Genomic DNA, 27,965 nt, shown 5'->3' on the forward strand with positions numbered 1-27,965 from the left:
CTCTTTGGGAAATAGGGATTCGTGTAAAGACCTAGTGGATATTTCCCTCTTGATCTCCTTCCACAGAGATTCAAAAGGGCTCACAGCCTTTGTCTCAACATGAGCGGCAGAATTTAAGACTTCCAGCCATTTTCATGTCTGTGCCTGAGACTGATCCTTTCCATTCATCCAGTCACGCTCCGATAGACTTTTGGCAAGTGGGTTTCAGAGTGTCCCAGTGAAGAAATTTATGTAACTTTTCCCCACCTGTTTTCAGGCTCCTTCAGTCTTTCTTTGGGAAGAGGGAAAAATAAACATCTGAGGCAGCACAGTGAGAGCTTTGGGCAATGCCAGGGCCTGAGGCTACCGTTCTGGCCCTGTTGGTTCAGCTGCGCAGGCCCACCTGTAGGCTGCCCCGGAGCAGAGAGGTTGTCCCACACCTCATCACCACAGAAAGACAGACCGGATCTCATGTCTGGAAAGAGGGGGTCACTTCTGTAGCTAAAGACTTGAAAAAGTTCAGTGACTCCAAATAACCACACTAGTGCGCGGCCCCCACTCTCTTGCTGTCCCCGGTCCCCTTCCCGGCTGACCTAGGTATGCACCTCACACCCTCCACAAGGACCTCTCTATCAGAGGCTGTTCTTGTTTCCCCAAACCTTGCTTCATGCCTTGACCTTGGCCCTTTCACTGAAGCTCCAGCTCCCTCAAATCTCGGCCCAAATAGGACAGTGAGGCGTTGGTCTGAAGTGGACCTTTGTGGCAGCCATCACTTTCCTCATCTTGTTTCTTCTATGAACACTGGTGCCAGGCACCAGCCATTCTTGCTGCCTCTCCTTACCACCATACTCACTGCTATGCATGCCACACTGAGTTTTCAATTTCCTATAGGTATTGCAGGGAATCTGAACTTAGAGTGTTTTCTCATACCAGCACCACAGTCCTCTCGTTCTAATTCCATAACAGAGCAATAGAACAATCCGTGTCCCTTTCCCCTCCTGTTGTGACCCCTTGAACTTGAGCCAGGCCTGATAAGCCTAGAAAGACAGACTGCTCCCCCAGGCCTGGGCCTGTGGGAGCAATTTGTATGACTATATAAAATAATTCATGGTTAGCCTAGCAAGAGTCCACTTTCAAAATTATGTTTGGCTGGCAGATGTTGGGCCTTCACTGCTTTAGGGAAAGGGGAACTTGAACTAAAAGGCAAAGAAAGACATAGAAGGTAATCTTGGGATTTGGAGTTTTCAAGGGTCCAGATATGGGATTAGGGTGCTTTAAGGGATTTTTTAGGAGAAATTTTAATTGTGTGTGCTTTTTGCCTTCTATACTAACTTTTGAACCTTACAACTAGATAGGAATGTGATTCTACCGTGCAGTTTTAGAAAGAAAAATATTTTTATTCCTACAATTTTATACTGAGGCAATTTGTTTTTCATGAAAACAGAAAGACATTTTCAGATATGTAAGGACTTGTGTATCCTTGAAACAAGTTTTTGAAGATGTACTGCAACAGAATGATAAATGGAGCAAATAAAGAGCATCAAGATTGGGGATATTACTGTATAAAATAATTTTTGCTGAGTAATTAATCAATTTAAAATAGAAATGTTCCTTAAAATACATTGTAACTCTGGTTCTTAAACTGAATGATGTCATCAAAAATTATTCTCCAAACAATAATATTCTGAATCTAAAATCCTAGTTTTTAAAATTTTATTTAAATTCAATCAATTAACATATAATGTATTATTTGTTTCACAGGTAGAGTTCAGTGATTCATCAGTCTTATATAATACCCAGTGCTCATTACATCAAGTGCCCTCCTTAATGCCCATCCCCCAGTTACCCCATCCCCCCACCCACCTCACCTCCAGCAACTGACCCTCAGTTTGTTTCCTATAGTTAAGAGTCTCTTATGGTTTGTCTCCCTCTCTGATTTCATCTTATTTTATTTTTCCCTCCCTTCCTCTATGATCCTCTGTTTTGTTTCTTAAATTCCATATGTGAGTGAAATCATATGATAATTGTCTTTCTCTGATTGACTTATTTCTTTTTTTTTTAAAGATTTTATTTATTTATTTGAGAAAGAGAGAATGAGAGATAGAGAGCACGAGAGGGAAGAGGGTCAGAGGGAGAAGCAGACTCCCTGCTGAGCAGGGAGCCCGATGTGGGACTCGATCCTGGGACTCCAGGATCATGACCTGAGCCGAAGGCAGTCGTTTAACCAACTGAGCCACCCAGGCGCCCTTGATTGACTTATTTCACTTAGCATAATACCCTCTAGTTCCATCCACATCATTGCAAATGGTAAGATTTCATTTTTTTTTTGATGGCTGAGTAATATTCTATTGTGTATATATACCACATCTTTTCTTTTAAGATGTTATTTATTTATTTGACAGAGAGAGACATATCAAGAGAGGGAACACAAGCAGGGAGAGTGGAAGAGGGAGAAGCAGGCTTCCTGCCAAGCAGGGAGCTCCAGTGTGGGGCTCAGTCCCGGAACCCTGGGATCACAACCCGAACCGAAGGCGGACACTTAACAACTGAGCCACCCCGGTGCCCCTATACCACATCTTCTTTATCCATTCATCTGTCAGTGGACATCTGGGCTCTTTCTATAGTTTGGCTATTATGGACATTGCTGCCATAAACATTGAGGTGCAGGTGCCCTACATTTGTATCTTTGGGGTAAATACCTAGTAGTGCAATTGTTGGGTTGTAGGGCTAAAATCCTAATGTTAACAAAGATTAAGGATAGGGAATAGAGAATAAAAGTTTGTCAAGCTTATCTTATTTATATAGAAATATAAGATGTTTCATTTCTGGCTCTGACAAGGAGTGAAATATGGGTTAAAGTGCTTTTGCAAAACTTTGAGTAGAATGAAATATAGGATATGTACTACACTATATCAAATGTATATTATATAAAGCTCTGAAAAAGATAAAAGGAAAAACCTATATAATAAAAAGAGAAAACAAAAGAAATAGTTGGAAGTATAAAAACAGAATGAAAGAAGGTGACAGTTAAAGATAACAATCATGGTACATTAAAATGAGTTTAAATTAAATTAAAATCTCCCTACTAAAAGGCTAACATTCTGGGGCACCTGGGTTGCTCAATTGGTTAAGCATCTGACTTCGGCTCAGGTCATGATCTCAGCATTCTGGGATTGAGCCCCGCATCAGGCTCCACGCTTAGTGGGGAGTCTGCTTCTCCCTCTCCCTCTGCCCCTTCCCCTGCTCCTGTTCTCTCTCTCTCTCTCTCAAATATAATCTTAAAAAAATAAAAAGAAAAAAAATAAAAAGCTAACATTCTGAGTTGGAAAACAAAATCTAATAATGTGTTGGTTTTAAGAAACACACTTAAAACCAAATGAGACCCCAAAAAAACCCTTATAAGCAAAAGGATGGTCATGAGTATAGCAGATCTTTTTAACAAAAGGCACTGGGGCAACCGGATATCCACATACCCCAAAAAATGAAGTTGGACTCCTTGCCTTGTACCTACCCCAGAACTAATTTAAAATGGATCATCAACCTAAATGTGAGAGATAAAGCTATAAAGCTCTTAGAAAAAAAAAAAAAACGGAAATAAATCTTAATGACCTTAGGTTAGGCAGTTTTATTAGATATGATATCAAAAGCACAAGAAACAAAAGAAAAATAAGCTTTATAAAAATCAAAAATTTGTGTGCTTTAAATGATACCGTTAAGGGAAAGTGAAAGATAGACCACAGAATGGGAGAAATATTGGCAAATCATACATCCAACAAGGGACTTGTATCCAGAATTATATAAAGAACTCTAAAAAAGCTCAATTATAAAAAGACAGATTAACCCATTTTTTTTTAATGGGCAAAAGTTCTGAATAGATATTTCTCCAAAAAGATATACAAATGGCTGATAAGCACTTGAATAGATACACGGGGTGATGTCATCTAGATGGCAGCACAGGTCATTCCTTATTTCAGTCTCCCTCACAAGAAGACCCAGTAGCAACTATTCATAGACAAGACACTATTGTGAAAATCCCAGAACCCAGGGATGAGAATGGGGCACTCTCTGGGGCCACAGAGACCAAAAAGGACCACCACATTAGAAGGGTTAGAAGAGTTGGGGTGCTTAGGTGGCTCAGTCGGTTGTGTGTCTGACTCTTGCTTTTGGCTGAGATCATGATCTCTCGGTCATGGGATCAAGCGCTGCATCAGGCAGCGCAGAGTCTGCTTCAGATTCTCTCTCCCTCTCTCTCCTTTCAGCTCATGCTCTCTCTCTCTCTCTCAAATAAATAAAATCTTTTTAAAAAAATCTTTTAAAAAGAAGGTAAGAAGAGCCTTACCCTTCACTGTAAATCATTACCCCTCCCCCAGCTGGTACCATGCTACACTGAATGGGTGCCACTGGGTCTCTGATTTCTGCAGTGGGCAACGAGAGCCCAAGGTGGACATCCACCTCCCCCAGCATTATGGGATGCTTCCCAGGGGGTCCACTTGGAGTCCACCTCTAGGCGATCACTGGGGAAATCTGCAGAGCTCAATCACCAGGTATCAGATAGAGGTGAAGAAGGGGACAGAGCCTACCACCGCCAGTGCTCAGGTCTTGATGGATCTCATTTCTGCTTGCAGCAGCACTCAAACAGAGATCCCAGCCAGTGGCTCTGCCCACCTATCTTCAGAACCAGATTGGTGGCCCTGTTTGGCCAGGGAGCTCAGTTGACTGTTCTGCCTGATTTGAGTCCCCATTCGAGGCCATACTGACTGTGGAGCCTGTTCTGTTCTGCCGGGGTGGGTGGGGAAACAGATTTGCTGCCCCACTCAGCTGCTGAGCACAGCCTCCAGTCTCACCTATCCAGGAAGCCTTGCTGAAGAACTGGGGCAACTATAGAGCTCATCCTCCAAATCTGATTGGGCAGGGAGCCAAGCCAGCCACCCTGTCCAGCTATTAAGCATAGCCTCTGACCCTGCATAACCAGGGAGCCTGAACAGTGACCCTGAGCAGGCTCAGAGCCCAGCCTGTGGTCCTGCCAAGCCATGGAGCCCAGACTTACAGTCCCAGCCAGCAGCAGACTCCAGCCTCTGGCCCTGCCTGATTTCTGAACACAACCTGCAGCCTTACACAGGCAGGAAGCCCAGATGGTGAATAGACTGGATCACAGAGTGATATCGGGCAGCTCAGCCTGATGAAGGAACCCAGGCAGCAGCTCTGGCTGACCACAGAGCACAGTCTCTTGCCCCACCAGTGGCAGGATGTAGCTGGAAGCCCCTCCCAACCACAGAACCCGGCCAGCAACCTTGCTTTCACATGGCTGGCAAGTCTCTGTTGGCTGTTGACAAGAGGCCTCCATTCTCAGGACTTCTCCACAGGACTGCTGGAGTGTCCTTCTGACGTGATGGTTGGCTTGTCCTAGAGCAAGTGATCCAAATGAGCGCAAGGTGGAAGCCACCATGTCTTTGTGACCTAACCTCAGAAGTAATACAGTCATTTCCTCAGTATCCTACGGGTAACACAGATCGGCACTCTTCAGTGTGCGAAGGGATTTCCTAAGGACATGAATACAAGGTGGTGAGGGTCATTGGGGGTCATTTTGAAGCCTGGCTATGACAGTCTGCCTGATTGATCCTAACTCTGCCACATGCACAATAAATTCACTGCTTCCAGATCCTTCTTGCTCCCCCCACACCACACGTTCATCCCTCTACCGGATTGGTGGAGCACAGCTGCAGCCTGCCAGGTCACAGGTTCTAGTCTACAGCCCTGACTGATCACAAAGCACAGTCTGGGGCCCTGTCCAGAGTCCGCCTGAATGCAGAGGAGAGCCAGCAGAACCATCCTATCAGGGAGCACAGCCTGATAGCACAACCAACCAGGAGAGATCATGGAGTCTGGCCTGTAGTGCTGCCCCATCACAGAGTCCAATCAGTGACACCACCCTGCCAGGGTGAGACCGCAGAGCCCAGCCAGTGGCACCACCCCTGACGTCAGAGCCATGTAAGAGAACCATCTTGGAAGGAGACCGGTGAGCCCCCAGTTAAGCCCTCAGATGGCTGTAGCCCTGGCTGCCATCTTAACTGCAATCTGTGAGAGACCCCAAGCCAGAAGCAACTAGCTAAGCTACTCCCCAATTCCCGACTCATGGGCACTGTGTGAATAAATGTTTACTGTTGTTTTAAGTTGCTAACCTTTGAGCCATTTGTTAGATAGCTAATATAACTAATAACACATCTTCGTTTTCTAGGTTTTTACTAATTTCTCTGGAGAAACAGAAAGGAATAACAAAACAATAAACCAGAAAAAGTCACAAAGTTTCTAGCAATCTTATAGTGCTGCCTTTGGTTTATTCCCTGGGCTGTCTTTTCTGATTTTCTAAGACTATTCCAGAAGTTCCTCTAAGATGATTCTGAGAGTCTTCCAGCCACAATTTCTGAGAGAAGACTACTTATCCTACCTATTGCCCACCTCTGAATGTAGTCAGAGATGATGACATATGCTTATATGTGCAGTTATTTGGGGGGGGGAACAAGTGTAAAGAAACTGCATGTCCAATTCTAAGGAAAATTGTATAAATTACAACACATTTTTATGGTAGAATATCATGCGCCCATTACAAAGCATAATTACAAAGAGATCCTTACTGTTCTGGAGACACTTTTATGATGTATTTTTAAATTTAAAAAAAGCAGGATGTGATCTTATATGTATGTATATTTTGTGTGTGTGTATGTGTGTGGATATATATGTTTATATTGTATTTTATAAATAGAATTGGGAACTGCTAGCGGGGGTTATTTTTGGATGATAGGATGCAGCTGACCTTTTCCCCTATATGCTTTTGACAGTGAATATGCACTACTATTATAATCAGAAAAAGCGCTTACAGAAAAAAGGGGGAATCCTGCCCGTCCCTCAAGAGTGTCACCCATTAAGATTACCCAAATCTGTGTCAAAATCAATCTTTTTCTATAACTTCGTTATTGTTCCTTTCTGTGTACAATCCCATTTCTTCTTATTTGCATTTGCATGGCATCTTTCTCCTATGCAGTTATAAATGCATGCCCAACCACAGAAGTGTACCACCTAGGCTTAGCACTCCGGATGGTGGCCTCACTGCTCTCTCTTGAGCATGACACTGCACATAGGCGGGGCAGGCCCGTTCTCCCAGGCTCTGTGGTTCTTTGTCACTGTCTCCCAGTACCACTCAGTGGAGGTGTGCCCTGTGGACTCACTGGACTGAACAGAAGTCCTCTTCCCATTAGAAACTTGTTGTCCGGTCAATCCTGAAAAGGACTGGCTGGTGGCATAAATGCATCGGATGGTGGGATTTTGTGGGCACCGATAAGGCCTTATCCTCTTTCCTGCAACTGATGTCATTATCCCAGCCCACAGGGATGAATGTTCTGGGCTGGAAAAGTGGAAAGTGACCCTGGGGCAATAAGGCACTCCCTGTCACATCACCGCTCATCTGGAAAGGCTGCCCTGAGGCTCACAAGGGAAGAGGAAACCAGGGCCACACCAGAGGCCAGAAGCTAGGAGTAGGTGGGGGCGGCAGTCGGGGAGTCCAGGTGCACCCCTCTCCCTGCCTGCTCCCGGCTCCAGAACCAGTACCGGTGTGGGTGTGGGCTCAGCACATTGTCAGGGTGCGAAAGTCTTCTGTAAGAACAAAGGGCCTAAGAGTTGGGCTTTACTCAGTGAGGAGAGCTACTGGTGAGGTATATGTGGGGGTGGCAGACGAATCTCTCACTCGAATGGCCTTTCCCTTTGTGGCCTGGCTCTCGCAAGTGGCTGGTGAGCTAAGGAGGAGCCAGGGCCCCATTCTTTCTCCCTCATGCCCAACATAAACAAAAAGTAGCAGATTAACTAGAGCCGGAAGTCAAGGAAAGGCAGCGTGAGGAGGCTGCAGAAGTTCCCCTCCAGACGCAGATAGAGGGGTGCAGCAGCCCACCTCGCTCACCAGCTGAGAGGACCTTACAGAGATTTGGGGCCACTGTAAATGTGGCCAACACAAATCTCAGTTCCCAAACTGGCTGAAATCTATTTTTCCGTCACTTCTATTCTGGGTTGCCTCTCCCCTGGGATCCAGACAAAATCCAATGTCCGCTGACAGGGCATTCCATCTGAGTTCCAGGGGCTGACAGCACTAAAGCACTGGGTGCTGGCGTCGGAAGGAAATACAAGCATTCCTCATTTTGCTGTGCTTCACTTTATTGCACTTTGTGGATGCTGCATTTTTAAAGAAGTGAAGGTTTGTGGCAACCCTGCGTCAAGCAAGTCTCTTGGCACTTTTCCCAACAGCATTTGCTCACTTCCTGTCTCTGGGTCACATTTTAGTAATTCTCGCCACATTTCAAAGTTTTTCATGATTATATTTGAAATCCTGCAATTTCATGATAAAACCTGAATGGATGAGGAGTTGCTTCTCATGGAGGAGCAAAGAAAGTGGTTGCTTGAGATGGAATCCACTCCTGGTGAAAAGCCAGTGAAAATTGTGGAAATGACAACAAAGCCTTTAGAATATTACATCAACTTAGTCAATAAAGTGGCGGCAGCTTTACAGAGGATTGACTCCAAATTTGAAAGAAGTTCTGCTGTGGGTAAAATGTATCAAACAAGATTGCATGCTACAGAGAAATTGTTCCTGAAAGGAAGAGTCAATAGATGTGGCAAACTTCATGGCTTTTTTTTTTTTTTTTTTTTTTTGAGGAAGGGGGGGGGGGGGGAGAGGGAGAGAATCTTAAGCAGACTCTGTGCTGAGCATGAGTGCAGAGCCTGATGTGGGGCTCGATCCCACAACCCTGAGATCGTGACTAGAGCCGAAATCAAGAGTCAGATACTTAACCGACTGAGCCGCCCAAGCGCCCCACATCGTTGTCTTATTTTAAGAAATTGTGCAGCCACCCCAACCTTCAGCCACCACCACCCTGACCAGTCAGCAGCCAGAAGCATCCAGGCAAGACCCTCCACTTATGACTCACTGAAAGCCGATGACAGATAGCATTTTTTAGCAGGAAGATATTTTTTGATTAAGGTATATGCATGGTTTTTGTAGACACAATGCTATTGCACACTTAAATAGACTACAGTGTAGTGTAGTGTGGTGTAGGGGGACATATTTAAGTCATAATGGGAGGCACACAGTTCACAGAGAAAAGGAATTCTCCTTTCTCTCCTATTCCTGCTTCTCGGGATTTTTATCCAAATATTTTGGCTGTTCCCTTGGGATATCATTCCCTTAAGGGTTTTTAGGCTTTTGGAAACCAAGGTAAAAAGACCTTCCTTCCGTTCTGCTTTCTGCCCTACTGCGTCCCTTCCCTGAGGTGTTGGACAAACAACTTAGTCATTTGAATCTAAGCAAGAGCAAAAGGAAGAAAAACCAATCGGTCAATATCTCAAAGATGCTACCTGCCACATAAGTGACCATTCTTCTTCCTGGAGTACTGAGGAGAAGCTAGCAGGTGGCAGGGGAGGATTAGTGGCTTTGGGATTCCAGCTGTGTCTTCCTTGGAGATAAAAGTTGAGAAGCAACAGTCATTCCCTTAGCAAGTAAGAAGAGAGGGAGCAGCTTTTTAAAAACACATTTATTTTAAAATTTTACATCATCTTTGGGTAATTCAGAATTCGATTAGGCATGTTTCAGACACTTCTGAGATCGAGGTCTCCAAACCAAGGTGGCTAGCTTATGTGACTGAAGGATTGGGGGGTCTCATGATATGGGATGAAGAGATGGCTACTGACAAAGACACAGCCCCCTTGGGACGGGGACTTTGCTGCAGCACTCCATCACCATTTTTATATTATCTGTTGCAAATATGAAACCTCTCACCAGACCAACAATAATATCCCTGTCTTATTTGCATTTTACTCGTTTCCATATAGAGAGAACACAGAATTAAAGTTCTGTAGACCCAGAATCACACTTAAATTAATCTGATCCCTTATATTAATATTAATAATAACAATTAAAAGCTAGCATCTACCCAGTGTAGTTTCAGTGTCCACACCAACGCCTAGCTCCTGCTGGTGGAATGCCGCCTTCCTCTCAATGTGTGTGATTCAAAGATTGCAATGAGTGTGTCAGATCAGAACCTAAAAAGCAAGCTGGGAATTCATAGGCCCAGATCAGTGGAAAAGATTCCCTCCACACAGCAGGAAGCAACCCAAGTGCTTGGCCCATTCCCAAGCAGAAAGGCCAGAGCTGCAAGGAGTGGGCGTGGGCGTGGGCGTGGGGGTGGGGGGGGACACTTTTGCACCTGCACTCTCCATTGCCTCGGATGATTTCCTGGATGTTCCAGGCAGGGTAGTTGTTGTCTCCCAGTAGGAGAGTTAATTCCCTGATGACAGGACCCCGTCTCTGGCCTCTCTCAAAGCAAGATCCTGCCCAGGTGTGAGCGTGGAACAGGTCCTTAGTAAAGGGAGGAAGGCAGGGAGCGAGGGAGGGGAGGAAGGAGAGAGACGGAGGAAGGAAACCACCATGTACTGAGCACCTGCTATGGGCCAAGTACAGAACCAGGACAGGTGTTTCATGTAACCCTTACAACAGCCCTGTGAGGTAGGCTTATCACCCCCATCTTACAGATGTGGAAACAGAGTCTCAGGAAAATTTGCTCGTGGTGGCATGACTAGTATATACGGGAACATCAGCCCTCCCCAGGGCTCCTGCTACTGCCTATATAAGCCAAGGGTTTGGCAGCACATGAGCACTCCAGCTCCCAGACGACTGGTCTAGAGCTCAAGCTTAAGAGGCCCTTGAGCACATGGATCTAGGAGCCCTGGCTCTACAGCATTATTTTGTGACCTTGAGTGAATCCTTTATCTTCTCCTCACCAGGGCCCAGACCAGTCCAGTGTGGTTCTCCACTGGAGAAGGGGGGTAGCAAAACTACCCAGGAAGCATGTTTGTACACCACAGGGGGAGGGCCTCTGTCTGGAGACTCTGGTATTGCACCCTTGCTGGAGGGGTGGAGGCCATGGCCGTCTGATAAACCTTGTGAGAATCAGTTATGATCTCTAAGGTTCTGACTTCTGAGAGCAACTTTAAATTCTAGGGAACCACATCCCCACTCCCTGAGAGACATTCCGCAAAAGGCCCATGAAGGTGAAAGAAATCATCGGATCAGGATACTTTTAAAGTACAAAATGCTTAAAAGTAATTTGAAAGAGGGAAAAAACCTACTGCTTTAAAGAGGAAAACAGGGATGGCAGCTAGGAGGGGGTGGGGCGGGCATTAACAGGGAAGCAGTGGACAAGGTGTGCGAACCCAGCTGCAGCCAAGGGTCCGGCCAGGCCGAGCACGGACAAATCTGTTTTTTGGCATCTGGCTTGCCAGGTGTCTGCCACGGGGCTGTGCTCAGACAGGGGAAGTGGTTTCCTTAGAAAATAATGAGCCTCGAAGTTCAGGCAGACCTTAGAAAATAAATATGGGCAATAAAGGCAGAAAGGAAAACACAATTCAGATGACTCAAACGTCTGCTTGACATGTTTCTCCAATCCTCTAAAATCTCCACAGCGCAGCTCAGCGAAGCCCTCTCCAACCCATAGATACAGCAAATGCGTGGCCCCTCCGAGCATGCAAGCCCACAGCACGGCAACTCAGCCTCTCCACCAACCCCCACCCCCACCCCCCCGCTGGCTGTGAACTGAGCGCACTGAATCCTCCATCTCTCTCCCACTGAACTGTGAGCAACCAGAGGATGGAGACCGTGCCCTTTTGTGGCTCTCTTCTCCATATGGAGAGGGTGTGGGTTCATCAAGACCCCTTGCGCATAAGCACCCAGGCTAAGGACCCGCCAAACCAGCTAGAGTGATTGGAATGCCACATCTCTCAGGGGCATGGACCTTGGGACCAACTTTGTTCTGGAGGAATCAAGCATGTTTCCTACGCCCCGCACCACTTACTGGCTCCCCAGAGCCACCCTATATGCGGGCACAATCATAATTTGGGAGAATTTCTTTCATGCATGAAATCAGTGTCTAGGTGCAGATTTCGAGCAATAGAGAGTACTGGTTTGTGAGAATAACATCATTCTGATGGGGAAAACAGCCCAGCTTTGGCAGCCCTGGTGGGAAAGGTGATGTGGAAAGAATGCTAGGTATGTGTGTATGTGTGTGTGGCGGGAGGCTTTGGGCTCGCACACCTCTGCAACTACGGGGTAGGCTGGACCTGGCTGGACCTGGCTGCTTGCTGTTGGGACTCCTGCAGCCTGAGGCTTTTCTTGAACAGAAGGCCCACCGTGCAGGCTGGATTGTTCAGGAACGTGATCTGCCCAGACATGGTGGAGAAGGGCTAGGGGACCTGACCAGGGAGCCCATGTTCAGCAGCGAATTCTCCGGAAGCCAGGCAGTGTAGCTTTTCCCAGCAGGTAAATGTCCTCGTCTGTGCCTTGGTTGAGGTGCTTCACCAGATTCTTCTCAAAGAGGAGTGGGTGGTAGGCGCCCATTGTGCAGGCACTGTCAAAGAACTTCTGGTAGTAGTAGCACACGTCCGTCTTGCGCTTGGATGGGAGGAACTCGTAAATATCCACTTGGTCACATAGCGTCATCATGATGATGATACCTGAAGAGGAGAGCAGAGGTAAGTTCTCCGGACAACCTACCCCCGCACCCTGGAGTTCTGCCCCCATGAGTCCAGCAGCTCAGGAACCCAAATCTGGGGAGAGGTCTATCTGGAGTTTCTATTTATTACTGTGATTCCCAATCTGAGCCTGGCCAGTAAGCCAGTCCAGCAGGCTGTTCCTCGGGGTGTGAGGCTGCTGAGCCCTGTGCATCTGTGAACCCCCAGCTCCTAGGTCAGGGGCTGATGCATGGCAGCGTCTCCCTAAACACTAGAGGACTGAAGGGCTCCGTCCATCGGTCACTGGGCTCATCAGTGTGAATAAGCTAAATGAAGAGAGAGGGCAAGATGACTGAGGAGACAGCACCATCACATGTACATAGTACTTTCTAGCACTTTTATGTCCTGCAGGAGCCTTGCAGACGGCGCTGACTGGTGGTTGTTGTTTCTTACAGTGCTTAGGAGAAACAGTGTGGGCAGGGAGACTGTCCTTCCCTCAGCTGGGAGGAGGGCGGTCAGCGGGAGGAGCCTGCCTGCTCTGTGTTGATGGGCTCTGCTAGTTCTGGCAGGAGACGGAGCAGAGGCAGTGAGTCCAGGTTGGTGTTCTCAGGGAGGCGGCACAGAACTCTGTGCTGGAGACACAGGGGCAGTGTGTCAACACCCCCCAGCAAGAGGCAGGAGACTCCTGCGATACCCACAGCTGTCCCCACCTGGCCCAAGCACCTCAAGCAGGATACGTCCCTCTCTGGGCCTCAGGTTCTCCATCTGCCCCAAGGGGTGATCCACCCACTCCTCCTACCACCCAGGCTGTTGCTAGGATACAATCAGGTCATGGTTCTCAGACCCCTTCTGACAACCATAAATATAGGGAAAGTTGAGGATGAAGCAGTCCTCACTAAGAGCTGAAACTGTAAACTGCTAGCAGCAACTTTGTTCCAGAGGAATTGGATATGGGAAGAGCCCTCTCTGGGTGCCCCTGGTCCAGCGGGGGAGACAAGACACCTCTGCAACTCAACTGGTGAAGGCTCGACAGAAGTGGCTTCTAGAAATTTCAGGAGGGAGCACTTCCTATGGGAGAGGTCCCAAGTAAACCTCCTGGTGGCACTGGTGTGGGGCCCGGCAGGGGCCATGGCCATGAGGGATGGGCGAGGGGAGGGCTGGTGGGAACGGGACAATAGGGCGGTGGGAAAGTGCTCCCCAGGATGCTTTTCCAACTATTCCTGCTCCAAAGGGCTCCTGGAAGAGCCCCAAATGCACACATACAAAAGCTGAAGGAAAAGGTACGAAGACTTGCTACTGAGATGGCCCCCATCCCGTTCTCTACGGAGTGCCCCTGACAGTAAACACTCACTTGTTCAGGCACTCAGGGGGCAGTTACCACAGGGCTATCCTGTGCCGCACCCAGAAGATTGCACTAAGAGACTCTTTACAACAGAGAACCGAGGGTTGCAGGAGGGGAGGTGGGTGGGGGATGGGCTAGATGAGGGATGGGCATTAAGGAGGGCACTTGATGTGATGAGCCCTGGGTGCTGTATGTAAGTGATGAATCATCAAATTCTACTCCTGACACCAATATTACACCATATATTAACTAACTAGAATTTAAATAAAAATTTGAAAAAATATATAAAATTTAAAAAGAAAGAAGAAGAAGAAGAATGCAATAAACTCAGTCCCCTTTCCTGAGGGAGTTTGCATCCCAGGAGGAGGGAGCTTCCCTTCCATGTGTTCAAGAAGAAAGTCTGAAGCCAGCATTCAGGACCCTCTGGACTCAGGCCCCAGCCCAACTACACCCGCTCGCTCCCTCAGCTCCATTCATGACCCTCAAACCCAGGAAAGCTTTGCCACTCATTCTTCTCTCAGGGCCAGGACTAGGGTACTCACTGGGTTCAACAGATTTTTGAAATTCTGAATAAAGTATTATTGATTCTTGCTTTGTCCTCAGATGCCAGTATGGCTCAGCATAACATTATCACTGATCCTATCTTTACTTAAAATTTTGATACTTCATTCAGGATAAAATCTTGCATTAATTGTGGTTTTTAAAAGATACTGTATTAATATTATTTAGCTTGTTACTGAAGTTTTTGGTGTCCCCTTAAATGGTGCACCTGAGGAAAGTGCCTCCCTTGCCTCATCTTCCAAATCCCAGCCCTGCTCTTCCTGTTTTCCTGCCCCCTCCCCAAGCCAAATCTGCCCCTCACCCAGGCCTGGCCCAATGCCACTCCTCCACTGAGCTCTCTGACAGCACCCCAGAAGGGGTGCTCTTTCCTGGCACAACCGGGTGGCTGCACCCTCCTGGCTTCGGACACCTGACTGAACTCCCCCACCAAACACCCTAAAGGAGAAGGATTCTATCTTATTGATCTCTGGATCTTAGCTAGAACTTGGCACAGCGTAGAAATACAGCCAAAACCTGGCAATTGTTTGGTGAACAAAGGAATGAAAGAATGAACGAAAGCCCATTCTCTAATCTCTTCTAGAAACAAACACTAGAGGTCTTTCCCTAGATACGGACTCACCAAGCATCCCAGAGGAGGGGGGGTTGGGCTGAATCTCCTCTGGGGAGACTTCCTGAATGATGTCCCACAGCTCCCAAGGCATCTGGGGCTTGAGGATGTAAAAGGGCTGGTCGGGATGCAGCTTTCGGTAGCTCTTATAGTTCTCGAAGAAACTGTAGTCGGGGCTCTGGTACCACTGAAAGAGAAGGAAACGGTCTTCTCAAGGAAAGGGACGTGCCTCGGAGCCCCTTCCTCAGAGCAGGTTCCAGACTTCTCCATGTCACTGCTCTCACTTACTAGCAGAGGGGACCCAGCATGTGGCCTATGCTCACAGGGAATTTTGAGCTTGGTGACCCTGGTACAGCTTCAGACTTCAGGATCATGGACTCTGGGAATGCTATCAGAGCTCAAAGGGGCCCTTGGCACCATCTAATCCCACCTCCCATTTTTAAAGGGCTGAGACCTGGGGCACAGCTTGCCACATCTATGGGCTGGGAGCCCCTGTCCTGCCCCAGGCATGCTTGAGTTCTAAGTGAGCTGTTCTAAAACCGTGGAGGCGGAGGTGGCGAGGGTGCCAGCGATCACCAGAGCCTGTCAGCTCCTGGTGGGTCCGACTTCAGAAGCCAGCATCCCCAGGGCGGTGCGCTCCATCCTTCGGCCCTGCCGCCCTGCTCCTGAGGCACTGCAGCCCCATCAGGGAGAGGCCGGCTGACATGCATGACAAACAGCAAGAGCGCCATTCAGGAGAGGCCTTGAAGCAAGCAGGCCTGAGACTCCTGTCCCCTTCCTGAAAGAGAGCCCTCCGCTCGGTAGACCAAGTTCTGGGACAGGCGACTTCCCCTCTCCGCATTCTAGTCTCCTCACCTGTAAAGGGCAAGGGCCATGCCTCTACCTACTTCCCTATGTTGTTATGAGTGAAATGGGAAGAATTCTGGAAACCGGAAGTAGGTCAAGCATGATGATTCTGTCCTAGGAATGGGTAGCACTGTCTATTCCTGCTGATCTGCCTCAGAAATAATTGTATGAGATGGACACAACCCCACCCCAGGCGGTGAGAAATCCAGCCACTGTTACTCCTGCCCCATACCATCATTAGGAGAGAAAAACGTGGCCCTGCGGGGCAGAGCACAGAGGGCACTGGTATCAGACAGGAATACTTCTGCGCTGCTAGTCTGGATGAAGTGTGTTCCCTCAAACAGAAAGAGCCAGTCCTCACGGGTGGCCCAGGTCGGCCATGACGTTCAAAACCCAGGAACTCGGGAACATCCATAGGCAAACAGAAGACTCATTCCCTATTTCCCGTGGACACCCACTTACCTTTGGGATATCTGAATGGTAAACAGATGGGTCCCACACAATTAGGATTCCCTCGTTGTACAGACTGTCTTTGAGGAAGCGCCCTTCAGTGGTGACCAGCTGCAGGAAGAAACAGACAAACTGTCACCCGGATGTTGACATGTAAACGTTCTTCATGGAGTAATAACTGACAGGTGGCAAGTACCACCCGAGGTGCTTCATTTCAGTGATCCATGAGATGAGCTGTCAGATGTTCACCTTAAAAAGCACATGTTGCCCAGGGGGAAACTGAGAGAAATAAATGGCAGAAACGAAATCAAGAACTGCCTGAAAATAAAAGCAAGAATCACAATAATCGCTCCCCGCCTCGACCCCTCACCATCACGAGGTGGAGACGTAATCAGTATCACTGTTATATCTCAAGAACAACTAGGTACATCCCAGAGAACAGCAACTTGCCACGAGCCTCTGAGCTACCCCATCCCCTCACGCCTCCCCCAAAGGCAGGAAGGCCCTGGAAGCCTGAACAATACAATCCCACTTTCTCAGGATATCTTTGAGACATGAACTATTAGCGGTGGGCCCACCTTGGCTGGGGATCATTTGGTTGTACCGGGTGCTAAGGAGTCCCCAGGGAGTCACAGGGTGCCAGCGTGAATATGGCCATGAGATGAGTGAGGTAAACCTTTCTGTTTACCTCAACACATGGCCATCTAAAATAAAGATTCCCTGAAATAAAAATTTCCCAGCCTCTCTTACAGCCAAGTCTGGCCACATGATAAAATTCTGGCCAAGGGTGTGTGAGCAAGTGTGACTTCCAGGAAGTGTCCTTAGAGGCAGAGTCATGCCTTTCCTTGTTCATTCCTCCCTCCTGCTGGCTGAAAGTGGATGTGATGGGTGGAGCTGGAGCCGTCATCTTGGACCATGAAGTTGAAGTCACATGATTGAATGGCAAATGCACAAAGTAGTAGGAGCCCCGGGTTCCTGACACACTGGAACACCATAGCAGCTCTGGAATGTCCACCCTTGGACTTCTTTTACATGAGATAGAAATACATTTTTATCTTGTTAACCTTGTGTTGAGGGGTGGGCAGAGTGTTGCTGTCACTAACAGCCGAACCTAATTCTACTTAGTACCATGAGGAGCTTGTCTGGGAATTGCAGGTTGTCCAGTGCAGCTAGGATACAGAGGGAGAGCTAGAAGGTGTTAGAAAAATGTAGGCAGGGGCCATGTCAGGGAGCTTAGAGTTTTTTCAGTAGGTTATGGGGCCGGTGACCGCTTTTAAGTGAGAAGGATATAAACTGACCAGAGTTCTGGAATCTCTCGAGTTTGAGAGAAAGGGAGGCCAGGAAGAAGCTGCCGTTGCAGCCTAAGAAATGATGGAGAAGGAACGAAGCCCAGGAGCTCCCACTGTCAGCTGTAGACCTGCAGACTCACTGCGGGGGGTGTTGAGAGGGAAGCAAAGCGGGTTAAAGGTGACTCCTAGACCTCGGGCCATTTCCTAAAATGAGAATGTGGAAAGAAAAGCAACTGGCATGTGCCTGTGGGGGTGAGGTGGGGATGTGAAGTTCAAGGTTGAGACAACTGGCCTGAAGGCCCACAGCTGAGGGGCCACAGGATCGAGGAGCGTCTTCGGACGTTAAGTGCGATCCTCTGTCCGTGGGCAGCACTGGAACCCCCGGCAGAGGCATTCAGTGCTGCAGTCCAAAGAAAGAGTGGGCATCCCGGCAGATGGAGCTTTGCAGGACAGACACGATCGAGCTGGGGACAGGGAGGCCCAGGGAGCAGTGCGTACCCTTCCGAGACAGAATTCTACAACTTTGTTCCCTATTCCTACCCCACTCCATGCCCCTCAGAGCAGCTGGTATATTGAGAGCCTGAGTTTTTTCTTGAGCCATGCTTCTTTCTCCACAGAGTACCGATGCCGAGCGATGTTTGTGCACTTGAGAGAATTAGAGATAACTGGAATTTTTAAAACATCTCCTGCTCCTCTCCAGTCATCTGCTTAGTATAGAAGAAGGAGGCCAGTGGCAGCGAGCTCTGCTAAGACTTTCCCAGCATCTGTGGTTTCACAGGCCTCAGAAATCCCAAGAGAGCTGCTCAAAAGTCTTCTCCTTTCCGACAACGGAGAACAACACTGATAGCACCAGATGCCATCTGATGATGTTTATTCCAAGCCAGGTACGTTCATACATTATCTCAGCTCATCTTTGCAACCGCTCCAGGGGGGAATTATGAATATGCTCATCTTATAAATAAGGCAATGAACTCAGAGATGCTAAGAAACTCACCCAAGCCATACAGCTAGTAAGCAGGGGGTCTGAACTGGAGCCCGCTTCTGTCTGACTCCAGAGTCTGCACTTCTGACCTACATCGAGCACTGCCTCCCACAAAGTGGGCAGGGTGGGTCAGCCGTGGGTCTCGGGAGGAGATGCCAAAGAAAGCGGTTGATGAGGGAGACAGACATGTCATGAGAATGTTGCTTCTTGTCTGAGTCATAGCAAGTCATGGCTGGAAGATCCTCGAGGGGCTGGACCCAAGTCTGTCATTTTCAGATGCGTAAACTGAGGTCCACAGAGAAGAGAGACTTATCCCAGGCTTCCGAGTGAGCTTGAGACAGAGCCAGAACCAGAGTCTAGAGGTTGGCTCCTCCCCAGTGTTCTTTGTTCCCCCCCAGGGCTCTACTCCAAAACCACCAAGGCATTTGAGTGAGCACCCTAGTGGGGCCTGGGTCACCCTCGGTTCTCACCATACATGGTGGGGAAGTGGCTGTTCACTCGAGCTACTTGATGAAGCAAATGACAAAGCATGAAACTGAGAAGAGGTGAAGGCAAGGGCTAGTTTATCCCGAGGTGGAAGAGAAAGTGACCACAGCTGGGGCCTGTGCGGGGACAGGGGAGAAGCTAGCAAGCACCCCTTGAGCTTAAATGGACACGGCTCTGAACTTTCCAGACTCATTCTGGTGGCCCTTACGTGAGATGTAAAGATTTCCTCAAACACAAGAGAGCCTCAAAACTGCTTGGGGAAGTGTGGCAGTGCTCTGCGTCTGACTCGCTCTGTGGTCTTAGGAGGGTTGCTTGCCCTCTCCAGGCTAATGTGCCTCATTTATAGGACAGAACCGCCCTGAAAGGCCCAGCTTGGGCGGCCAGCCATGCCTGGACAGCATCTCCATCTGCCATTTTCCCCAACTTTAGCACAAGGCACTGGGGAGAGATCAAGGTCTTCTCAAATGCCCCTGTACTTAACCTCGTGCAGAGTCTTAGCTGAGATCAGGGCAGATCCCAGGAGCCTCGTGATGAGGAAAGTCGGTCATTGCCACGGCACCTGAGCCACAAGGAACACCTGCCAGGAAAAGGCTACACCAGGGAGACGGGGTGGTGCTGTTATATAAACCTGTTTATAAAGTCATCTCTCCAGTCACAAAGCAAGAAATGCTCACAGCAGAAAAAAAAGACAAGAATATACACATCTGTGTATATATATATATATATATATATATATATATATATATATATATGTATAAGAATAAGAAAACAACCATCAATCATTGCATTTGTCAGATATCGCCTGTATGAATATGTTGGTCTTTTTTCTTCCCAAATCTTTTTTTCCCTCTCAGTTATGGGCTGAACTGTGCCCCCCTTCCCCCCTACCAAAATTCCTATGTTGAAACCCTAACCCCCTATGTGATTATATTGGAGATAGGGCCTTCAGGGAGATAATTAAGGTTAAATGAGGTCACAAGGATGGGTACCTAATACGATAAGATTGCTACCTTTATAAGAAAAGGAAGAGACACCAAAGATCTCTCTCTCTTTTCCATCTTTCACATGGAAAGGCCATGTGAAGATGCAGAGAGAAGGCGGCCATCCACAGGCCAGGAAGAGAGCCCTTATCAGAAACCAACCTTGATGGCACCTTGATCTTGTACCTCTGGCCTCCAGAATTGTGAGAAAATAAATCTCTGTTGTATAAGCCACCCCATCTGTGGTATTTTGTATTTTGTTATGGCAGGCATAGGAAACTAATATACCCCACGTGTGTGTTTGTGTGTGTAGATACTGGTAACTATAGAGTCTAGACTTAGTTGCTTTGTTAAACTCACACAACATTCAAAGTCTATGTCTTCCCATTTATCCCTCACAATATTCCCCAGCTCCGAACAGGGCATGAAAAGGAAGCTCTAAGAAGTTACCTAACGAGCCCAGGATCACACCGCGAGGAAGGGACAGAGCTAGGATACAAATCAAGGCCTGTCTGATCTCTTCCCGCTGTACCAGACAACCTTCATTCAAAACAGTAAGGGATGACGAAAGAGTCTGTGTTCTAGTGCCAGACTTTGCCAGAGTTACAAGGCTAGTTAGTGCTATAGGAAGACAAACAAGGGGTGGTCGAGGTCCTGAGTAGATATGAAAAATGAAGGCCGGGCCACGGTAAACCAGACCTGGACAGGATGCAGGTGCTCTAACTGAGAGAAGGGCACCTCAAGTGGAAAGCCACCACAAACCCCAAATCAGAGGGGCCTATAACTCTACCCGGCCTCCCAGGAAGTCATCAAAAGAACGATGAAGTGTAAGAAGAAGTAGTGTTGGAAACTGCTTAAATGTCCAAGCAGAAGAGGTTACGAGAATGATCTATGAAACTTAGCTACCAAGGAGTACCATGCAGCTATGACAAAGAAGGAGGAAGATCTCTACGAGCTGATAGGGAGGGATTTCGAGAAGATACTGGGGGAAAACAGTGCAAAAGAGCATATAGAGCCCACTGCACTACATTCTGTGTGAGAAACAAGGGGAATTGAGAAAGCATATGTACATCTATTTATCTTTTTTTTTTTTAACTTATTTATTTAACTGACAGAGAGAGAGAGAGAGACAGCTAGAGAAAGAACACAAGCAGGAGGAGTGGGAGAGGGAGAAACAGGCTTCCCGCCAAGCAGGGAGCCTGATGCGGGGCTCAATCCCAGGACCCCAGGATCACGACCCGAGCTGAAGGCAGCCGCTTAACCAACTGAGGCACCCAGGTGCCCTGTACATCTATTTATCGTGACTGACACAAATACAGAAGGACAAATCAGAACACAGTGCAGGTGGCTACCTACCAAGGGTGGCGATGGAATCGGGTGGCAGGAATTTAGGACGGAGTTAACACTTCTCTGGGTATGCCTTTCTGGATAGTTTTGAATTTGGGAAACATGTTAATATTCTGCATAATTTAAAAAGAAGAAGGAAAAGAAAACCCGAAAACTGAAACAAAATGGATACAACTGAATTTCAAATGAATTCAACAATCTCAGTGGAGAGAAACAGAAGGACGAATCCAGGTAACTTAGGGATACATTATGTGACTACATAACCTCAGTCTCGGGCAGGGTGTTGGGGAAAACTGCAAACCCAACCTGAACTCTCTCTGGTGGGCTTGCTGTATGGAGAGATGTGCAAAGCAATTTCAAACTATCTTAGGGGTATTACCAATGCGAGCAAATAAATAAATGGATGAAGGTGTTAGAAGCAGGATTCTCACTGTGAGAGAAGGGGGAATGCAAATACAGAATGGGGAAGGCAAGGGATACCTTATGTGGACAGACTGAACTCGGTCGGGGCCTGTCATTTCTAAAACAGGCATATCTGCATGTATATGCATGTGTCTACGCAGATGTGTCTATGCACGCACGCAGGCATATGTATGTATATAGTAAGTACTCGAATGCACGTGTACATGTACTGTGTGTGGACAGGTATACACATGTGCATATACATGCTCTATTTCTTAGCTCTCCCTACTGTAAGGGCCAAGAAGCAAAGATACCTCAGTAGGCATGAAACACCTAGCACCCAGATCTTGGTTTCTAATATCAACTTTTATTTAAAAGAGCCAAGACTCCTTGGAAAAAATGACATATCCCAGAGCTAAGGTAGGTTAGCTTGAGGAAATAAAACTTTCCTCGGTATCTCAGTGCTCCTGCAAAAAGGCCTGGACTCCTACTAAACTCTTCATATACCATCAGAATAAACTCTGTAGCTATTTGTCTAGTTAATTGCTCTGCTCTGGTTCAAAACCTAATGAAACTTCTCTTACCTCCCCAAGAAGCCAAATGGTTATAGCCCAGACGACATCTCAAGGTTAATATAGAGATATGCTAAGAGGCCAGGAAGGCCGGTGCAGGAGGAAAGGAGCCCAGGAACTTACAGACATCTCTAGTATCACATCTGAGTGTGTTTATATTCTAAAGGGCTGGAGTAAGAAGGGGGCCCTTTTAGAAGGGGTAGAGGACAGCCACCTCCTGCCTTTATAAGAGGTGTGTGTGTCATGGAGGAGGGGGGATCACTTACTTTTTGTCCCTTGCCTATGGGGTATCTGGCTAGGCATGTAGGATAATTGATATGGCTCTCAGGGCATTGCCCTGGGAGGAGGAGCTTGGGCAAAGAGGGACTAGCACATTCATTATCTACTGTAAAGTATTAAATAAGAAATAGGTCTCTGATCCAGAACACTGTGTATACATACGTTCGGATAAAGCTAATAAAGATGAAACATTTAAAATGTGACAGATAAGAAAAAAATTAACTGGAATATCCTGTTATGCCAGTAGATACCAGAGTGTTAAAAAAAAAAAAAAATGATGAGAGCCAGCATCAAGGAACTCCCACTGGCCAAATGTAAGACAATTTGAACGCCAAAGTAATTCAGAACAGTGATGAATTACAAACCATTGAAGAAACAGGAATCCATGAGTTCTTACCAATAATCAATGGAGAAAGAAAGGAGGGGAGGGTGGGAGGAAATAAATGCAGGAGGAGAAGGAAGGGCTCTCGCTCACAGTAGAACTCTGAGCGCCAGCCCAATGACGCACAGCAGGGGGAGCTATAGTGAGAAGACCACCATTTTGTAACCATCCTAGTAAAGACTGGTTCAGGCAAAAATGAGCCAGGAATGCTAAATATAGGAGGAGATTTTGATGAGGAGCAGAACAGTGGCACAGTATTAAAGTGTTCACCCACAGACTATAAGGGAAAGATAATAACTGTAAAAGTGGAGAAATCAGACAATACTTTATCCAGGTGATCAAAATTAAAATCAGCTGAGGGGCAGACAGACATTGGAGGCCTCCTGATGTGATGCTCTTAGGAGGACCCAACATCCCAGCCAGGAAGGTATGAACTGAATTTCATATTGAGTAAGCATCGGACAAACCCCAAATTATTTATTTTTTTTGAAGGACTTTATTCTTCAAAAATGCCAGTGCCTTAAAAGACAAAGAAAGGCTATGGAAATATTCCAGATGAAAGGAGACGAGACGGGCACAACAACTAAATGCACTACCTGATCCTGGACTAGATCTTGTACGGAAAGAAAAAAATATATATATGCCATAAAAGATATTATTAGGTCAGTTAGCAAGCACATCCTTCTCACATGCAAAATAGATTAATTCCACCCAACCTCCCCGATGTCTCAATTCATTCCAGCATCAACTCTAAAGTCTGAAGTCTTAAGTCTCATGTGAATATTGTCTAAAGCAGGTAAGAGTGAGACAGTTCATCCTAAAGCAAAACTCTTCTCCAGCTGTGAACCTATGAAAGCAGAAAAGCTGTGTACTTCCGAAATAGAGTGGTGGGATGGCATAGGATAGGCATTCCCATTCCAAAAGGGAGAAATCGGAAGGAAGAGAGAGGTGACAGGTCCCAAGAAAGTCCAAAACCTAGAAAAGTAAATACCACTAGATGTTAAGGCTTGAAAAGAATCCTCTTTGTTTCAGTGCTGTGCCCTCTGGACCCACGGGGGTAGTGGTCCCACCTCTGCGGCTCTGGCAGGCCGCAGTCACACCCCCAAGGCCCTGAGCAGCTACCATCCAGCCTATTAAAACCAAGGCCCGCCTCCCACCTTTGAAACCAAGGATGCAACCTTGGTGATTTCTGAATCACCTTTGGGGTCATGCTCTTCCCGTCGTGAAGAACAACACCCAGTCATAGCCCAAGAGCCCTATAGCCCTGTCCTATGGGACCTAAGAGGCATACAGCCTTCCCCTACTTTGTCCTGTATCCTTCCCCTTCAGCTCAAGCTCACAGTGCTTCTGCTGGGAAGGCTGAGTAGGTCTGTGGTTCACACCGTTGCTGATCTCCTTATCAAATGGCTTTTGGGGCCACCCCTTCATTTTCTCTTCAGAACAAGCTTTCTCATTTTTTTGCCATATAGATAAGCCGAGAATTTTCCAGATCTTTAGTTCTGTTTCCTTTTCGCTAAACAATTCCTTTTTTAATTCATTTGTCTCTTCTCACATCTCAATGCAATCAGGAGAAACCAAGCCAGTCCTTCAACACTTTGCTTAGAAATCACCTCACGTAAATCATCCAATTTCTTTGCTCACAAGTTCTACCTCCCACAGAACACTAGAACTCAGTTCAGCCAAAATCTCTGTCACTTTATAACAAAGATCACTCTCCATTGTTCAAGAACATGTTCCTCATTTCCATCTGAGACCCCACCAGAAGGGCCTTTGTTATCCATGTTTCCGCCGACATTCTGTTCACAATTATTTACATATTCTCTAAAAAGACAGAAGCTCTCTTTCCAGCTCTCCTCTACTCTTTTTGAGCCCTCACCAGAATTTCCCTTAGCGTCTATATTTCTAGCATGTCCTTCAAGACTCCAGCTTCTACCAATTACCCAGTTCCAAAGTCACTCCACATGGTTAGGTTTTGTTAATAGTAAAACTCCTCCTCTCAGAACCCAAAAATCTTAGCTCAGGCTGCTATGACAAAATACCATAGACTGGGTGGCTTAAACGACAGACATTTACTTCTTATGGTTCTGGAGGCTGAATAAGTCCAAGGTCAAGGTGCCTGCACATTTGGTTCCTGGTGAGGGTGCTCGTCTTGGCTTGTAGATGGCCGCCTTCCTCACATAGCAGAGACATCATGGGGGGACTCACACTCAAGACCTCATCTAACTAAGACCCCATTTCCAAATACAAACACATTGAAGGTTAGAGCTTCAACATATGAATTGGGGCTGGGGGTGGGGACATAAATTTTCTGCCCATAATAAGTATTTAGGAATTAATGTCTACAATATATACAACTTGCTCTCAAATGAAAAAATATTACAAAGAATGAACAGAGCAGATAATACAGCAATGGGGTAAAATGAAAAAATAGTAAGTGCATCTGGATAAAGCGTATACGGGCATTCTTCGTATTAGACATTATTGCAACTTTTCTGAAAGTATTAAAGTATTTCCAAATAACAAGTTCAAAAAACTTTTTTAAAGAGTTTGGAGGCAGTCCGTCCACTGAGTGAGCAGAAGGTTCTCTAGATATTCAACATTTATTGCACATTTACTATGCAATGGGCACTGGTCCTGGCACATGGGCGTATGAGTGAACAAAACAGACAAACACACCTCCTCTCGGAGACCAGACGTCATGGTGGCAGAGCCAGGCAAAAAGTGAGATGGGCAACTAGGATGATGGGAGTGAGAGATGTGCACGGGGATGGTGCCGGCAGAGAGCCAGGGAGGAGCCTAGCCCAGCTGTGAGGAGGCCTTCGTCCTGCCCTGGGCCTGCCATGACCCTCTGGGCATTGTGTGGGCCATCTTCTCTTCCCAGGCCTGGGTTGTGTCACTTGGAAAATGAAATGACCCGAGGAGACCCTGGGCTCCGCAAGGGCAGGGAGCATGTCTGTCTCTGTTTTACTGCTGTTGTGGGCTGCTCAATTCCAGCTCCCTACATAGAGGCTGGCACAGGGCAGGTGACTAAATAAGAACTTCTGGAATGAATTCATGGCTTGTTGATCTTCAAAGTCCTTTCAAGCTCTGTGAATTCCAGTACTGCTTGAATCACCACAAAGGATGTCCTATCACATCAGACATCACGTCAGATTCTACAGACATTAAAAGGATAATGAGGGAAATAAGTAAATCTTTTATAAAAAGATAATGAGGGAGTATTATGAACAAGTTATGCCAATAAATTCAATGACTTAGAAGAAATGAACAAATTCCTTGAAGGACACAAATTTCCAAAGCTCGGTCAGAAAGGAACAGGTAACACGAACAGCCCTAAATCTATTAAAGAAATTGAATTTGTAGCTAAAAAACTTCCCACAAGGTAAATTATAGGCCTAGAAGGCTTTACTGGCAACTCTACCAAACATTCAGAAAAAGAGAAATACCAATTCTATAGAAACTCTTCCAGAAAATTGGCAAACCAACCTCCATCCAAATCCCACCTCTCTCTCGTCCTTTCTGCCCTCCCCTGAGCAAGTCACTCAGACTCTGTGAACCTTGGTGTCCTCACAGAAAGTGGTGGTTGGTAATCACACCTCACAGCATTGTCCTAGAGGTCTCGTAGGATAAGATACGTATGGGCCTCAGACAGAAGAAGTATTGAACAAGTGGCACCAGCTATGGTCTCAGGATAAGCCCCAGGGAGTGATCTGAGAATGTGCCGGTTGAAGTCCAATCAGGACACCCTGTTTGCCATGCACGGGACGTGGGCTTTCTCTCCCCGACCTGGAAGAGAGCTTCTTAGGTAAACCTACATGGCCTTAAATGAAATCTTTGCGGGATGGAGATTTACCTCTTCACTCACCACCTGGAAGAGATGCCTAAGAAGGGGGTATAGCCTCCCAAACCCAAGAGGTTTTTTAGGGCTCCATGCTCCCTCTTCTCGATTGCTGCCACCTACCAATCTGGAGGTCATACCCACTCTTTCCGAAGTCACGCTCTCCAGCCCCAAAGTGGTCCGCACGGCCTGGAAATCCTGCTCCGTTCCTCTGGCTGGCTCCTTCCTCTGCTCCCCTCATGCCAAACCTTCTTTGCTCAAACCTCCTCTACAGAAACCCCTCTTCCCCTCAGCCTCCTGACAAAAAGCCTCCCTTTCTCTACATCCTACTCTGCGGAGAAAATAGCAGCCCTTTCATCCTTCCACTACAAACGGCCTCCAGCACACCTTTCCTAGCCTTCCTCCCTTCTGACCCCCTCCCGTGGGGCTTGATCCTTGGTGGAGCTTTGGATCAATCCCTCCTCCCCATCACTTACTTATTGTCCCTTCTCTTCAGTATATTCAGTTTCTCCATCGACTGGTTTCTCCTCATTGACTTAAAAAAAAATGTTATGGTGGTAAAACACGCATAACAGAAAATGTACCATATCCACCATTTTGAAGTGTACAGCTCAGTGGCATTAAGTACATTCATGCTGTTATAGAACCATTACCACCATACCCATACATGTCCAGAACTTCTTCATCTACCCAAACTGGAACTCTCTAACCATTAAATGATAATTCCTCACCACCCCCAGGCCCCAGAAACCACTGTTCTACTTTTCTGTCTACGAATCGGACTCCTCCAGGAACCTCAGGTAAGTACACCCGTACAGTATGTGCCCTCTTGTGACGGTCTTCCCACTGACTTTTAAACGTACTCAATTCTCTCCAATCTAAAAAAAAATGAAAAGAACAGAAACGGGCCCTGGGACCCTCGACTCTCTATGGCTCTTGCCCTACTGCTCTTCTGCCCTTCAGAGCTAGCCTTCTTGAAAGAACTATCTGCACTGGCCTTCCCCACACACTCTTCGCCCTACGCCCCGGTGTGGCTTCTGGCTTCGCAGCTCTCCCAGGCAGCTGCTGCTGAAGGTCACG

The 27,965-nt window shown here is 47.0% G+C and overlaps 1 protein-coding gene across 10 annotated transcripts in view; it reads right to left on the reverse strand.

Annotated features, from left to right (window-relative positions):
• Positions 1–9,536: 9,536 nt before the first annotated feature.
• The window catches only part of ST6GAL1 (ST6 beta-galactoside alpha-2,6-sialyltransferase 1), a 158,941-nt gene continuing 140,512 nt past the window's right edge, over positions 9,537–27,965 (reverse strand). For all 10 annotated transcript variants that reach the window (XM_073895909.1, XM_025876902.2, XM_073895919.1 and 7 more), the window contains 3 exons: positions 16,341–16,439; positions 15,045–15,219; positions 9,537–12,525 (listed from right to left, as the gene is read on the reverse strand). In XM_073895909.1, coding sequence (XP_073752010.1) covers positions 12,284–12,525; positions 15,045–15,219; positions 16,341–16,439 — 516 coding nt within the window. In that variant the 3' untranslated portion in view covers positions 9,537–12,283. The remainder of the gene's footprint in view (positions 12,526–15,044; positions 15,220–16,340; positions 16,440–27,965) is intronic.

Source organism: Callorhinus ursinus, unplaced genomic scaffold (assembly GCF_003265705.2).
Source record: "Callorhinus ursinus isolate GAN/ISIS: 27379988/994484 unplaced genomic scaffold, GSC_fseal_2.0 scaffold1, whole genome shotgun sequence".
Lineage (NCBI taxonomy): Eukaryota > Metazoa > Chordata > Mammalia > Carnivora > Otariidae > Callorhinus > Callorhinus ursinus.